This window comes from Epinephelus fuscoguttatus, linkage group LG7 (genome assembly GCF_011397635.1).
Source record: "Epinephelus fuscoguttatus linkage group LG7, E.fuscoguttatus.final_Chr_v1".
Classification (NCBI taxonomy): domain Eukaryota; kingdom Metazoa; phylum Chordata; class Actinopteri; order Perciformes; family Serranidae; genus Epinephelus; species Epinephelus fuscoguttatus.
In genome coordinates this window covers 29,396,628-29,410,306 of record NC_064758.1, presented here as the reverse complement: position 1 = coordinate 29,410,306, position 13,679 = coordinate 29,396,628, and the positions used below count along the sequence as shown (strand labels likewise).

General features: G+C 40.9%; 1 protein-coding gene across 1 annotated transcript in view; it reads left to right on the top strand.

The window, feature by feature from the left end:
• slc12a5b (solute carrier family 12 member 5b) overlaps positions 1-13,679 on the top strand; it is a 54,799-nt gene that overhangs the window by 23,865 nt on the left and 17,255 nt on the right. The window contains exons 2-3 of the mRNA XM_049582012.1: positions 9,971-10,074; positions 10,164-10,304. Coding sequence (XP_049437969.1) covers positions 9,971-10,074; positions 10,164-10,304 — 245 coding nt within the window. The remainder of the gene's footprint in view (positions 1-9,970; positions 10,075-10,163; positions 10,305-13,679) is intronic.

Genomic DNA, 13,679 nt, shown 5'->3' with positions numbered 1-13,679 from the left:
TCTTGTGTGTTGGGTAATCAAAGGGAATATGTTGTCTGGGCGTTGATTTCATCAGACCTGCATTTTCTCAGACTTACTCAGACTACTGGTAGTCCAAAATACAAAAGACAGACATCTTTTATCCATATGAGGTCAAACTAGTGGCTGAAATCCTCAGGCAGAGTGCTTCTTCTCTCTTCTTGTAACACAGTCAAGGATGAAGACTGAAACGTTATCCTTGATCTTCGTTACAGCCCCAGGCTCAGATGAGCTGACTCAGTTCTCTCTTTCAAAACATTTTAAGTGTTTTTTTTCTCATAGATGACCTCTACATGATCCGTGGTATAAACTTTCATCATGCGCAGTGACACAGAAAATAGTAAGACTGTACAGAAATAACATAAAATACCTAAAATTAAATTTACAGAATTGTTTTTATTACAAAGCAACACAAATAATGTATTATATTTATTTTTAAATGTTAGGAATAATCTAATTCTTCGGTTCATGAACTTTATTTTCCCATATTTGTAGTAATAGGAGGTTGTGCTCACAGACGAGATCAGTGAAGCTCATTCTGTAAAGATAAGCATGTCTGATCCATACCGTGCTGCCATTAAGAGCTTTGTAAATCATGAATAAGATCTTAAAACTGATGGGGGATATTTGAGAGATGAAACACTGTGGTCAGTTTTTAGTCCTGGTTAAAAGTCAGAAACGTGGCCATCTTTTACATGTCTGAAAAAGAGATTTAAACAGTCCACGTTAGAGCAAGTTATTTAGAAGGAAGTTGAAAGTATTTAAGAAATATAACTCAGCTGGTTGAATGACTCAGTGCTTCTGATGGGGCTGTAAAACTCGGCAGCATTGATCATAACTCAAGTTGTGCCAATCAATAGACTGAAAATCCAGTGAAATACGTTCTTGTTGTTGAATTCTCAGCTATCAAGGGAAACTAAATAGTTGTCGTCACCTGAATAGCTGTTATATCTAATCCTCAAGTGTCATTACTTGTAGTCTTTCTAAAAAATGTTAATAGTATCTGAAGGTTTACACAGCTGAGCCCTCACAGGTAGAGCAGATCTTTACCCTCTAGCCAAGAGAATTTGTGAAGAGATAAAAGTAAACAGCAGGTTTATATAGGATGAGACAGTAGACACAGACAGTATTTTACCTGTGCAGGATTAACATTGTGCAAACAGGGATTCCTATGATCTGAATTTATTGTCTGGGCATCTGCTGTGTATGTGGATCTCTGTGTATGTGCATCGTCAGCCATAAGAGGCCTTTTTGTTGTTTATTGTTACGGATAAACAAGACTAAAAGACAACAGCACGTTAGCAGCTCTGTGAGGCTATAAGCTCTATGGTACTTGAGCTAAATGCTAACATCCGCATGCTATCATGTTCACATTGACAGTGCTAATATATTTATGTACAGAGTGCTCCAGGGATGACATTTTTCTGAAGGCAGAAGTTAGCATCACCCTGGTTCCCTTGTGAAAGAACCTATGGGATTTTTCCATCTGATTCTGGATTATTGCAGAATATAAGCTCTGTGATAAATAAACATTTATGATACTTTTACGTTTTGTTCAACATGATATTCTTCACAAATGAACACCACTTTTATAATTTAAATGCAATCACCAGAGATGGAAAGCTAATAGGCTTTAAATGAGCTACATCACGGCCGGATGACTTAACGTCGCCACAATAACGAGGCTATAAAGTCAGTGTAATGACGTTTTGTTGTCTCATTTAGCCACTTCTTGGGAGATATATCATGAATTTCAGTTGCTCACTATCAAGAAAGAATGTTAAATGGTAATATAGCGCTTTTCTAGTCTTCTGACCAATCAAAGCACTTTTTGCACTACATGTCACACTCACCCATTCACACATACAGTCACACTGGTGGCTGAGGCTACCATACATGGTTCCACCTGCTACTCAGTAACCATTCACACACCGGTGGAACAGCCATCAGGGGCAATTTGGGGTTCAGTATCTTGCCCGAGAATACTTTGACATGTGGTTGAACCAGGTGAGGGTGGATTCAAACACACGACTCTGGAGACAGTTTCACCTAAAATACAGTCTTCACTGGTCAAAAGAAGGACAATCAGTGGAGACAAACAAATCCAACAGGGATGAGGCAGAGGCAGAGTCAATCAACATGCTGAATCCAAAAAAAAAAAAAGCAAAGAACACAGGGAAACAAAAGGCTGGAACACTAGACACACAAGGAGCTAAGATGATCTGGCATTGATAGAAAACAAGTCACACACTCAACAGTCTGGTGAGTGGAAAGATAACGAGACACAGGTGAGGCTTATCAGTGCGGGAGAGACAATCAGACACAGGTGGAGTCATCAAAAGGGAGGGAAAACACACAGGGGCAGGAAGTGAAGTGATCTGAGACGAGAGGAGATGTGAGTTTCAAAGTAAAACAGGAAACAGCATGAATGAATTAAATAAAAGCAGTGTTTGTTGTTGTTAGCGTGACATCACGGCGAGTCAGTCTATAGACCGCCACACTGGAATTGCATCGCTGGGAAACAGCTTGGGTCCATGTTCACTTCCTGTCAGCTGATGTCATTCACATTCAAAAACAGGAAACAACATGAATAAATGAAATAAAAACATAACCTAAGAACCCTGAGCTGTGACACCATCAAGTGTTAAACATAATCTCATCCCTACTCATCATATTTTGATGCTTAGGCAGAAGCCCACAGCATCATTATAGCCATGTCAGGGCCTTTTGCTTTGTATCTTGATGCAGGTGGTCAGCAGTTAGGTTTAGGCAACAAAACTCCTTGGTGAGGGTTTGGAAAAGATCATGGTTGTTGGCTTGACCCATGTGACTAATGACTGATGTGACAAAATAACTCAGCACTGACTTTTAGTTTCATATGAGACACGGACACCAGTCTCCTGGGTCAAAGTCCTGTTCTTGTTGGACCCATCCACCTCTCTTCCCACCTTCCCTGAGCAGACTCTCTTGTTGTTTACACCACGTCCATTGCTCTGATTGTCTAATAATATTGCGTACTGGTTAACATTGGAGTTGACTGATAGCCCGTCTCATGCAGACGCTAAAGGGTGCATTGTGTGTGTCTCTAGCTGACACCCAGAGAGGCTAGAGTTATTTCATAAATTATCTTGGACCACGCTCTGTGAAAGCAGAACAGTATGTGTTCTCAAAGAAATATGGAGTTCTTATCAAACATAAACATAAACATCACCATGTTGCAGCATGACCCTTTACTGTAGTGACGTCAGTTACACTCCAAGGTCACTCACTGATTGTAGTGAAGGATGCAGTTTCTAATGTGAGAACAGAAAAACACAACAGTGTTTTTCTGTTCTCACATTTTATTAAACAACACACATACACACACACACACATCCCAGGGGTAACATCTCAGAGCCGCCAGCAAGAATCCATCACTGCTTATTTGTTGACTCTGACACGCAGCTTCGATGTGTGAGAGACATGAAAATGTTTTAGAAGCTCATTGAGGGTCAGGAGGCAGAAAACAGAGGTCGGAACCAGACTGTGAAGTGTTTGGTTCAACATACTATAAATAAAAAAGACATTATGAGATAGAATATCATGTGAATAAGTGTGTAAAATATATAAATTAACAAACAAAATTATTGTTAAAACTAGACCTCATTGCTTTAAAAGGTTACATAATGATTCTTCATAACTTTATAACACCACAATATGTATAATAACCCATGTAATCATGAAGGCTGCAATCATGTGAGAAATGTTCTAACAGGAGTAAAGAAGGAAGCAGTATAAAAAGCAAAAGTCTGTTCAGCAAGGATGGTGGGGGTGGTGGATGGGTCAAACAAACACAGGACTTGTTTGTGTCCCATGTAAAACCAAGTGAACTTTGAGTTAGTTTAAAGCAGTGGCTCCCAGCTGGTGGGTCTCGGTCCAAAAGTGGGCCAGAAGTCTATTCTGAATGGACCGCAAGTGACGCGCGGATATGTCAAGTTTGTAAAAAACACACTTTTTTTTTTTTAAGTACAGTGAATTTCTGGCACAAAGCTTTTACTCTGAAGTGCTGTTTCCTGCTGCAGAGTGAGTGACTAACAGACAGGTACTTAACAGAGACAGCAAACAAGCTTGACATGTTCAAATGCAAGTATGACATAGAATGTATTACCCTGTGTGGAACTTGAATTAATGACTAAAGAGAAATCTGGACCCTGTGACTGGACCAGTTGGGAACCACTGGTTTGAGGTTTGAGGTACATCACTACATTATGTGAAGTACGTAACCTGGTAATGCCCAACCATTTTTTCCAAACCTGTCTTTCTTATAATCCAGCATGTTAGATTTTTAAGTGTGTGTACCAGCAAACCCATTTTAAGAGATAGGCCCTTGATTTATCTCTCTGAAGACATCATACGAGTACAAAACATGTCCATGTTTTAACACAGTACAGGCTGGTACAGTTTTAATGCTTTTGTTTTGGAGTAATGGTTCCAAACTGGTCCACCTATACCAATACATTCTCACTCCGACCTCACCAGTCGGACTTTTGCCGCCTTAACTTTCGTCCTTGTCCAGCCGCGTTTCCCCCTGATGCCATTGGGCGCTGTTACACTATACCAGCAACCAGCCATGTTTCATGCCAATGTTAAAGGACGCCTTTTTTCTGTGGTTTCTGATGCCACAAACCACTGGCCAAGCACCTGATTTTGATGACTTCAGAGTGAGTGTGGCTCGCTACGGGGTCCAGATTTGTCCTTGGTCATTAGTACAAGGTCCACACAGTTTAAAATATTCAGCATCATACTTGGCCATGTTGCTGAGCTAGTTTACTGTCTCTGTTAAGTAGCTGTCCACTGTACTTCAAAATAAAGTATGTTTTTCACAAACTTGACACATTCCCAACTCACTTGTGATCCATTCAGAATGGACCCGCAACCCACTTTTGGACCGTGACCCACCAGTAAGAAACCACTGGTGGGTCTCTTGGGAGAATATTGAATTGAGTGATTGTATTGTCATGGTAAAGGCAACACAGCATGGTTTCTTACCTGTGAGTTTACATGTATGGATATGGAATTTAGCCTTTATTACAATAGCATTGATCATGTACACATGGGTTCCACCAAAGCAAGACAAAACTCTCATCAATATTCTCAGGAATCTAAATAAGTTATACTGTGCAAAATATGTCAGGAATACATACAATACTTAGATGCATAGAGAAAAGTCCTCACACACACACACACACACACACACACACACACACACACACACGCACACACACACAAAGGCATTTGGTAAAACATGGTTTTTAAAGCTGATTTCACTCTAAGCCAAGAGCTAAAATGAGCTTTAAATGCAGATTTAAAAATCTGGGTGGATTACAGAATATTCAGGTGGTTGGCTTCGACATCATCTGAACTGCAACTGAGAGTAGAAATAAAATACCTGCTGTCAGTCTTATATATTATAAAATGCAGTTTGAGTGGTCAGGTCTTCATCACTGTCTTGTTTTTACGGTGCTTCGACAAAAAAAATGAAGATCACATTTGTCTTTTTGAATTTTATTGGTCTTCTCACATCACTAATGAGAACGTCCAGAGGTGAGTGGTGTACAGCGTCGGGGTGTTTTGAGTGTGTTTTGCTCAGGTATTGATAGAAAGCTGATAAAAGCTCTAATCCTTCATGCAAACTCAAAAATGGCATGAACTGAAATGCTGTCTAATCCAGTTTGACCGGCAGCGCGTCTTTGGGACAGCAGTCCATCGTTCAAAGGCTTATGTGCTGCGTGAGAGCAGTTTGGCAGGCATTTGACTCTCCTCTCTGCTCTAAAGATTAGTGTATAATACTGCTGCGGCTTGGGGGACGGAAAGAGACGACTTGATTGTGTTGCTCTCTCTGACCAGGAGCTGCAGAGTGTGGCTCTTTTCACAACTTGTGCAGACTTTTAAATGCTGTTGCTTTTAAGATGCTGGCAAACTAAAACAATTTTTGTTTGCTGACATATTGATTTTGTTTTTTTACAGTGATATTGTGTCCCACACACAAGTCTAGACACTGGTGGTGGTGGTGGTGGTGGTGGTGGCTGATGACTCTGAGGCTGCTGACTGCTGAGGCAGATGAGGCTAATGATTCCCTATAGACTAGGTGGTGATGGGGAGGTGAAGGGTGTGCAAGACTGCAGCAGGAACCATATTTAAAATGGTGTGTCATTGTGCTATTGGTTGATTGTGAATCAGCTGAAGAACAGCTAATGACTCACTTGACAGCCCCAGACGCAGAGATAGTGAGTAAGTGTGAATGGCAGGGTGAGAAAGAAACTTACAGCCAGAGCATGAGCAGTATTATCTTCCTGACTGAACTTTTGCCAGAGCTTCATTTGTATCAGTGATTTATTTATTTATATTAGCGCTGTTGATCTTGTTGTTGACTCTTAGTTAAGTCCCGCCATTTAGCGCAGACTGGTAAGTCAGGGTCCGACAACAACAAGGCTGTGCTCCATTGATTCCTGTTAGGATGAAATGCAATCATTTCAGATTTTCATCCTTTTTTAGGCTGGTTTTGTGGATGTTGAGCTAAACATTGTGTCTGAGGCACATGTAATAGTGATACTTGTTACCTGAAAAGTTTGGAGGGAAATATATAGTAAGTGAAGCTATTGCATAAATAGGGTCAATAAAAGTAATTAAACAAGAGTTTCTTCTGACTACATTTGGCAAAAGCTTGATTTGTCATCTGGCTCCATTGTTGACCCAGTGTTTTGTTACACTGATTGGCTGAAGCAGTTTGTCTGTCAAGGTGCAGTTAATAAAAGTGGGCTCCATGTTGGCTCTGAGTATCAGCAAAGATACTGGATTACTACAAGATGGCCCACCTACAATATACTCCCATTGTATGAAATGGTATACATTTCCGGTCTCCTAAGTGGGCGTTGTCCCCCGTACTCCAATCAAAGACGATGGAGAACCGCCAATCAAAGACGAGTATCCCCAACCTTGCTTCTATTAACATGTGTGTACCCTTACTGGCCGCAAGCTAAATAGATAAATAAACGGTCCGTGAAAAAACATTTTTTCCAGCGGATGTCTTAGTTACAACATGATTGAGCTAACTGGAGTAGTTTTGTGTCGTATCCGACAACGGGAGGCTTTTAACAGATGACGTTCTGATGTTAGCTTTGCTGCTGCTGTTAGCTGTCCCTGTCAGCTGCAGCCACTGATGCTTTCTCGACATTGTGATTTCCCAAAACTGAATAAATACTACACATAGCAACCAGGGCTCGATGGTGTGAGTGTTTCACTCGCATTTGCGACTAAAAATAGGTGTGTGCGAACTGTAAAAAATATTTAGGGGCACATGTGCGCATAAAAAAACAGCCGAAGCAACCTATATTTTTGTCAATAAAAAAATATGATAATCTAACCGCAAATGGAGGAACTCCAGCCGCCTTCCCTCTTCCCTCTTCCCCGTGTGACACGGTTATGGGCGGTTTTCCAAGCCACTGTCAGCACAATGAATATAAGTCCCACTGTCGGCAGCGTGGAAATAAGTCAAAGTCTGGAGGAGAAGCCTGCTTCGTTCTCCCTGCAGTTAGGGACCATTCGCGCCGCTCAGCTTGGCGGTAGAGCGGCACGCGAGAAGTCTGCACGCCGCCAGCCTGGCTCGAATTGAAATTTTTTTTAATTTCACTGCAACACGCTGTGACACCACCTCGGCGCGTCCAATAGCAGAGAAGAGCCTGAAGTAGACCCGGAAGCGGTCACCATGGAGCTGTAGCTCCTGAACGATCATATTGCAAAGATAATATATATAAGATAATAACATTAAAGACAAAATTAAATTGCAATACCTTTTCAAAACTTGATGATTTTACCTTTCTGTACATTTTGTATAGAAATTCATTAAATAATTTTGCTTGTAAATGTCTATTTGCATCACGTTTATTACGGAAAACACATTATTTGATCATTTTATATTGTGCCCCTGAAGTTCTTTGTGTGCTCCTTTCTTTTTCAACTTAGGAGCACGTGTGTTCCTTGGGAAAAAAGTTAGCGTCAAGCCCTGGCAACACAAAACTGCTTTGCTAGCTCAATCATGTTGTAACTAAGATATCCGCTGGAAAAAAATATTTTTTTAATCCAGTATCTTTGGTGAAACTGCACTGATTTCCGCACCAGAGAGGAGATATCTGTTGACAGATCTCGCGAGAGTGTGTTGTTGAGACAGAGACAGGTCTTGAACAAAGTAAATTTTCTCCTGATTTGTCCGTCTGAAATTTGCCATTTTGGTGTCGGAATGTTCTGAAGATATGTGGCTTGTGATAAATGGGTCCAATATCTGCTTCCATGACTATGGGGCGAAAGAATCAGCCATAATCTGTAATCACGTTCATTTCTCCCACTGAAGTCAATGGACTCAGGACCTGCTGTTAGTCTCCTAAAGGGGCATGGTGGTCGCAAACCCCACGTGACACTGATACAGGAAACTGACTCGCAGTGGACTGTCTTGGTTTATCCACTCTCTTTGGTATCTGAGGCTAATGACAAAGAGGTGGAGCTTAGTGAAGGGTCAGTTTAGGTCCTGAAATTCAGCACTTTACTCTTAATCTTGCATGAATTTCTATGATGATGGAAAGATCAACAATATTCATTCAACAGTTCGTTTGCCCCCTTAGTGCGGTTCATTTGGGCAGGTGTGAACACAGCAGTGGCACTCAGGTGCGCACCAAAACAACCGGACTGAGACCTCCTTGAAAAGGTGGTCCCATGACACATTGTTTGGGTTAAACACGAGCATGTTACAGTCCCAGAGGATTATTAATGTGCACCTCCTCCTGTATTGCCTTAATATGCACATTCAGCACATCCAATGCATCAAAACATTGTTTTCTAGTTGGAGCCGCGCCTTGTTTTCAAACTGTATGGTTTGACTAAAATGAACAATGACAGCAATATAGTCCACGATGACCAGCGCTAAAATCAACCTGCGTAGTTGTCCCTCCATTGTGACATTAGAAAGTGTCACATTTATCTTACAGGTGTACTCTTCTTCAACGTTTTGTTTAATTCTGACCAATCAAGAGCAACTTTCTTATGCAAGGCATTTAATCTGGTCTGCTTGTAAATGCTGCCAAGTAGTTCCTGACTCGGACCAAAGCAAGACAACTCTAGGTCATTTATATTCTGTGACATTCACTTGGCAGACACCTTTGTCCAAAGCGATAAAGTGCAAGTGCTTAGTTGTGGGCTTTTTTTTTTTTTTTTTTTTTTTTAAAGAAATGGGACAAAAGTTAGTCCTGCAAGCGTTGCTGATATGTTACCTGAAAGGGTGTTTATTCACAAACGTGGAAAGGTTATTAATCAACACATTTGTCAAGTTGCACACTAAAAGTTTCTGCTAAATGTTCACTGACAACTTAATTTCTTTTTTTCCCACAATATCCACATTCCATAAAACATAACTGGAAAACAAATTGGTTTCATACCAAAACCTCTGGCCCTTAAATATTTTTCCAACTGTGGCTTAGGAGGTAGAGTGGATCATCCACCAACTGAAAGATCTCTGGTTCAATCCCCAGCTCCTTCGGCCCACATGCTTAAATGTCCTTGGGCAAGAAACTGAATCTGTATAAATGTTTAACTGACTAGCAGGTGGCACCTTGTATGGACAAACGCGAGTCCTTTTACCATTTCCCAATATTGTGTTTTAAGTCTTGACCTTAGAAATTGGCAGCCTGCAGAAAACCAAATGAAATCCTCCACTGGTCCATCTAATTTGAGTTTTTCCTGCTCCAGTAAAGATTTTACAACTCTGTACAGTATTCAGTAAATCCCAAATGCTGGAAACTGTCAACACACTATTTTGATTTATTAGCAATCTGCTATTAATTTAGCTGTCAACCTAATTACATAAAGTCTGTGTGAAGCGGTGAAGACCATTCAGCGTTAAATCTGCTGATTCTCTGTGTTTCAGGTGATGGGAACCCCAAAGAGAGCAGTCCTTTCATCAACAGCAGTGCAGCCAGCATCGCGGACAAGAGCCAGCAGTATGACGGCAAGAATATGGCTCTGTTTGAGGTGAAGACAGTTTGCACAACCCCAAACAGGAATTCATATCAGCAATAGATCTCTAATGTGTCTTGGGGGTTTCTGCCTGTGTGTTGCAGGAGGAGATGGATACCAGCCCAATGGTTTCCTCTCTGCTCAGCAGTCTGGCCAACTACTCCAACCTGCCGACGGGCAGCAAAGAGCATGAAGAGGCCGAGAATAACGAGGAGGGAGCACGTCCGTCAAAGAAACCTGTCAAGGTAGAGAACTGCACTGTGTTTGATCCGTCCATATCTGCCCTGCAGCTATCTGAGCCACAAGAGTAGAAAAATGAAACAACTACTAGACACTAGAGAGCAAAAGCTTATGCGTATTCTTTGATATTTATGTGTGAAAGGTCCGTTTATTCCAAATCAATACACTCTACGCATAGTATAAGCAGTATAAATTATATGCTTTCAATTATTGTTTAAAATGTGTTTTTTGTCAAAAGGAAAACAACAGCTGCACGCATCACTCCACCACTGAACCTACTGTCAGTTTGACTACTTCCCAAAAAAAACAAACAAAAAAAAAAAAACTGCAAATGATGAATTGCTTTGTCTTTGTTTTGTGAGCTGTCACTGTTTTTTTGTTTATTATTATTTTAATTCAATTTCCTCCATTGTTGTTTTGGTATGCATCCTGTCATTTGCACTGCTAGCATTCAGAACATATTAGACTTCGCCAGAATGCAGCTTTTGATTAGACGCATATCAGCCAGCCTCTGGGGAGGAAGAGATCTGTCAGCGGCTGAAATGAAAACCAGCACAAAGAACATTGACAAACTTTTGACGAAGCAAACCTTGAGGACTACATGGTGTTTTCACAGGACGTTTACTGTGGCGCACTCACGTTATTGATGGATTAAACTCGGTACTTTCTGATGCTTGTTTTCAGAGAACAATCCTGATCTCCAGAGAGAATTTGATATGGGGAATTTAGCCTGTATTAAAGACTATGCAGGATTTCCCTTAAACACAACATATATAGACCCACCCAAAAGTAATCCCTCTCAGTCATTTCTTATGAATGACTAGCAGTGTCTGTATCTGCAGAGAACCTGTCCTGGTTTGTTCATTTCTGGGTGTGTAGTCCCCAGCCAACCGCAGCACGAGGTCAGGACTCTATACAGATGTAGCAACCAGGTTACATCGCTGTCTCGGTCTCTCTCCTCTGCTCTGTAGATGCAAAATGTAGGTCTGGGTGTCTGTTTGATCAGGGGCGAGGTTAAGACAAACACACAAGCACGCACACACAGCAGAGAAGCCAAGCGGACAGGATGAAGCATGCTGTTCACACAGAATCCAGTAATGCAGCACCTTCCTGCAGGGTTGTGCGAAGGTGTGAGTGTGTTAATTTGCACTTTACAACGTTTCCACCATGACGCAATCAGAAAATAATGTTTTATTTCTCCAATTCACTGCTTTGTCCTCGTAAACACTCCACCCTCTATTCATTCACTCCTTAGCGCCTCTTGGTCCCGCTGAGCCGAGGAGGAGGGGCCAAGTTTGAATTTTGTGATTTGTGAATTTTGCCTTCTTTAACCTATAGTTGCTGGTTTTAATTTCAAGGCCTTCAAATTGTGTTTTTGACACCTGCCACTTCACTTTTGTTTCCTCCTCCTAGTGGCGCTCATCAGGGTTTATGTTGGGTCTGTTATTTCTGCATTCGTTCAGTGGATCAAAAGACAATAACCTGAATCCTCTCTGTGTTTTACTCCTCAACAACTGTTGACTTCCAGTGAGCCAAATGAAAACTGATACTACCAGACCCCAAAATACATCTTGCTTATTGTTTGTTAATACTGTATGTAAAATTGTCAAAAAAGTATCACAGCAGACAGGAAACAGAGTATTTCTGTTCTTTTAAATCCATCTCCCTTTCTCAATAAAATCCCTCCAAACAATACATTCAAAATATAAATAGACAGGGAAATTAATGACAGTACGTTGTTGTTTTTTATGAGTGCTCAGTAAAGCCATCAATACAAAGATTCTTAACAAGCTGAATCCCATTTCTGACTAGAAGAGCACAGACCTCTGCCAAGGCCAACATTTCAGTCTTCTATAAAATGCAAATTTGCAAATGCAACCACTATATATGTCAAGATATATTTCCATAACTATTAGTAGATCACAATAACACATGGTTGAAATCCATAAGCACAGACTTAATGGTCAGTGTTATTGTTTTTTCTCATGAAGTGTAAAGTTCAAACATTTTTCCTCAATATCTCCTATGAAACCACTGTTTGTCCCTGAATGCTCATAACACCTGCTTTCTGTATGAAGTTTAAGCAATTACATGTTTAGGCTGCCCCAGAGGGTCATGAATGTGGATTTTGTTTGGGAGTCATCATTGAGTCATTCTACAGTCGGGTCTGGTCACTGTTGAACTTTACTACCATCTACTGGATTTTAAGATGTATGGCATTTATTCCGCTAAGGCCAGATGTTTCATGTTGCAGTGTTAACAAGAGTGAACAATAATTTGTGTATCCACCCTGTGATTAGGATCTGCTCCAAAACTTAATGGGTTCTTCACCTTCCCACCAAGCCTCATGAAAAGTTTTTCCATTATCCTACTCACAAACCAACAAACAAACTGAAGCCAAAACAAAACCACCTCAGTGGAGGTAATTACGGTACAACAGGCCACATCCATCACAATCTGTCGCGGTCTGTGCGGCAGGGGATGCAGCAGACATTTTCATGTGTTTTATATTTTGTGTTCTTTTTATTTTACAACCTTCAAATGTACAGGGTAGCAGTCTCACGGCTGAGAGTTGCTGTGTTCCCACATAAGGAGCGCTGCAGGCAGTGACCTGAGATCAGACACCTGCAAGTGATGAGCTCATTAGTTGAGGCTCAGCCAACACCGCTGCCCTCAGTGACTGACTGGTTGTAATAATGGATTCTGGATGTTTGAACTATTCAGCTTCCAGCTTATTTCAGTGAAGCTGTTTGTCTCCTTCGTGCCAGCTCTGAAGTTGAATCACTCGTCCACTTCAGGTTTCCAACACTGGATATATGATGCAACTGGTAGAAACTATTCATGCTACATAGAGAGCAGCTGTTCCATCATATTTTGTACCTGTTTACGGGACAGTTTTATCCCCATCAGGATAACACCTCACTTTATGTCATTCTACTTAGAATTTATGGGAAGTGTATTAACACGTAATAAATGGTTTAATTAAAATGTAGTTGTAGGCAGATGTAGAGTCAGTGCTCATTAACTAGAACACTATGGCCAGCCATAAGTGGAGGCTGTAGATAATATAGAATACAGGCCATGTTAATCACAGATAAGAATATAAAATATGTCTTCATAGCAGGTAGAGACTTTAATAAACACACACATGTCCTTATGGGTGCATTCAACTGCATTTTAGTGTGTTATAATCTATATATCATATTTTTATGCTGCTGATAAATGTTAATATGGAGGATTTATTAAACAACAGCACAGGACCTTGATACACGTTTGCACTCATTTGAGACATGAAGTCTGCAGGGAAAGACACAGACAGAGGAGCTGAGGGTCAGCAAATTATGAAGACGCTACTCAGACTGAGTCACCCGAAGGATCCT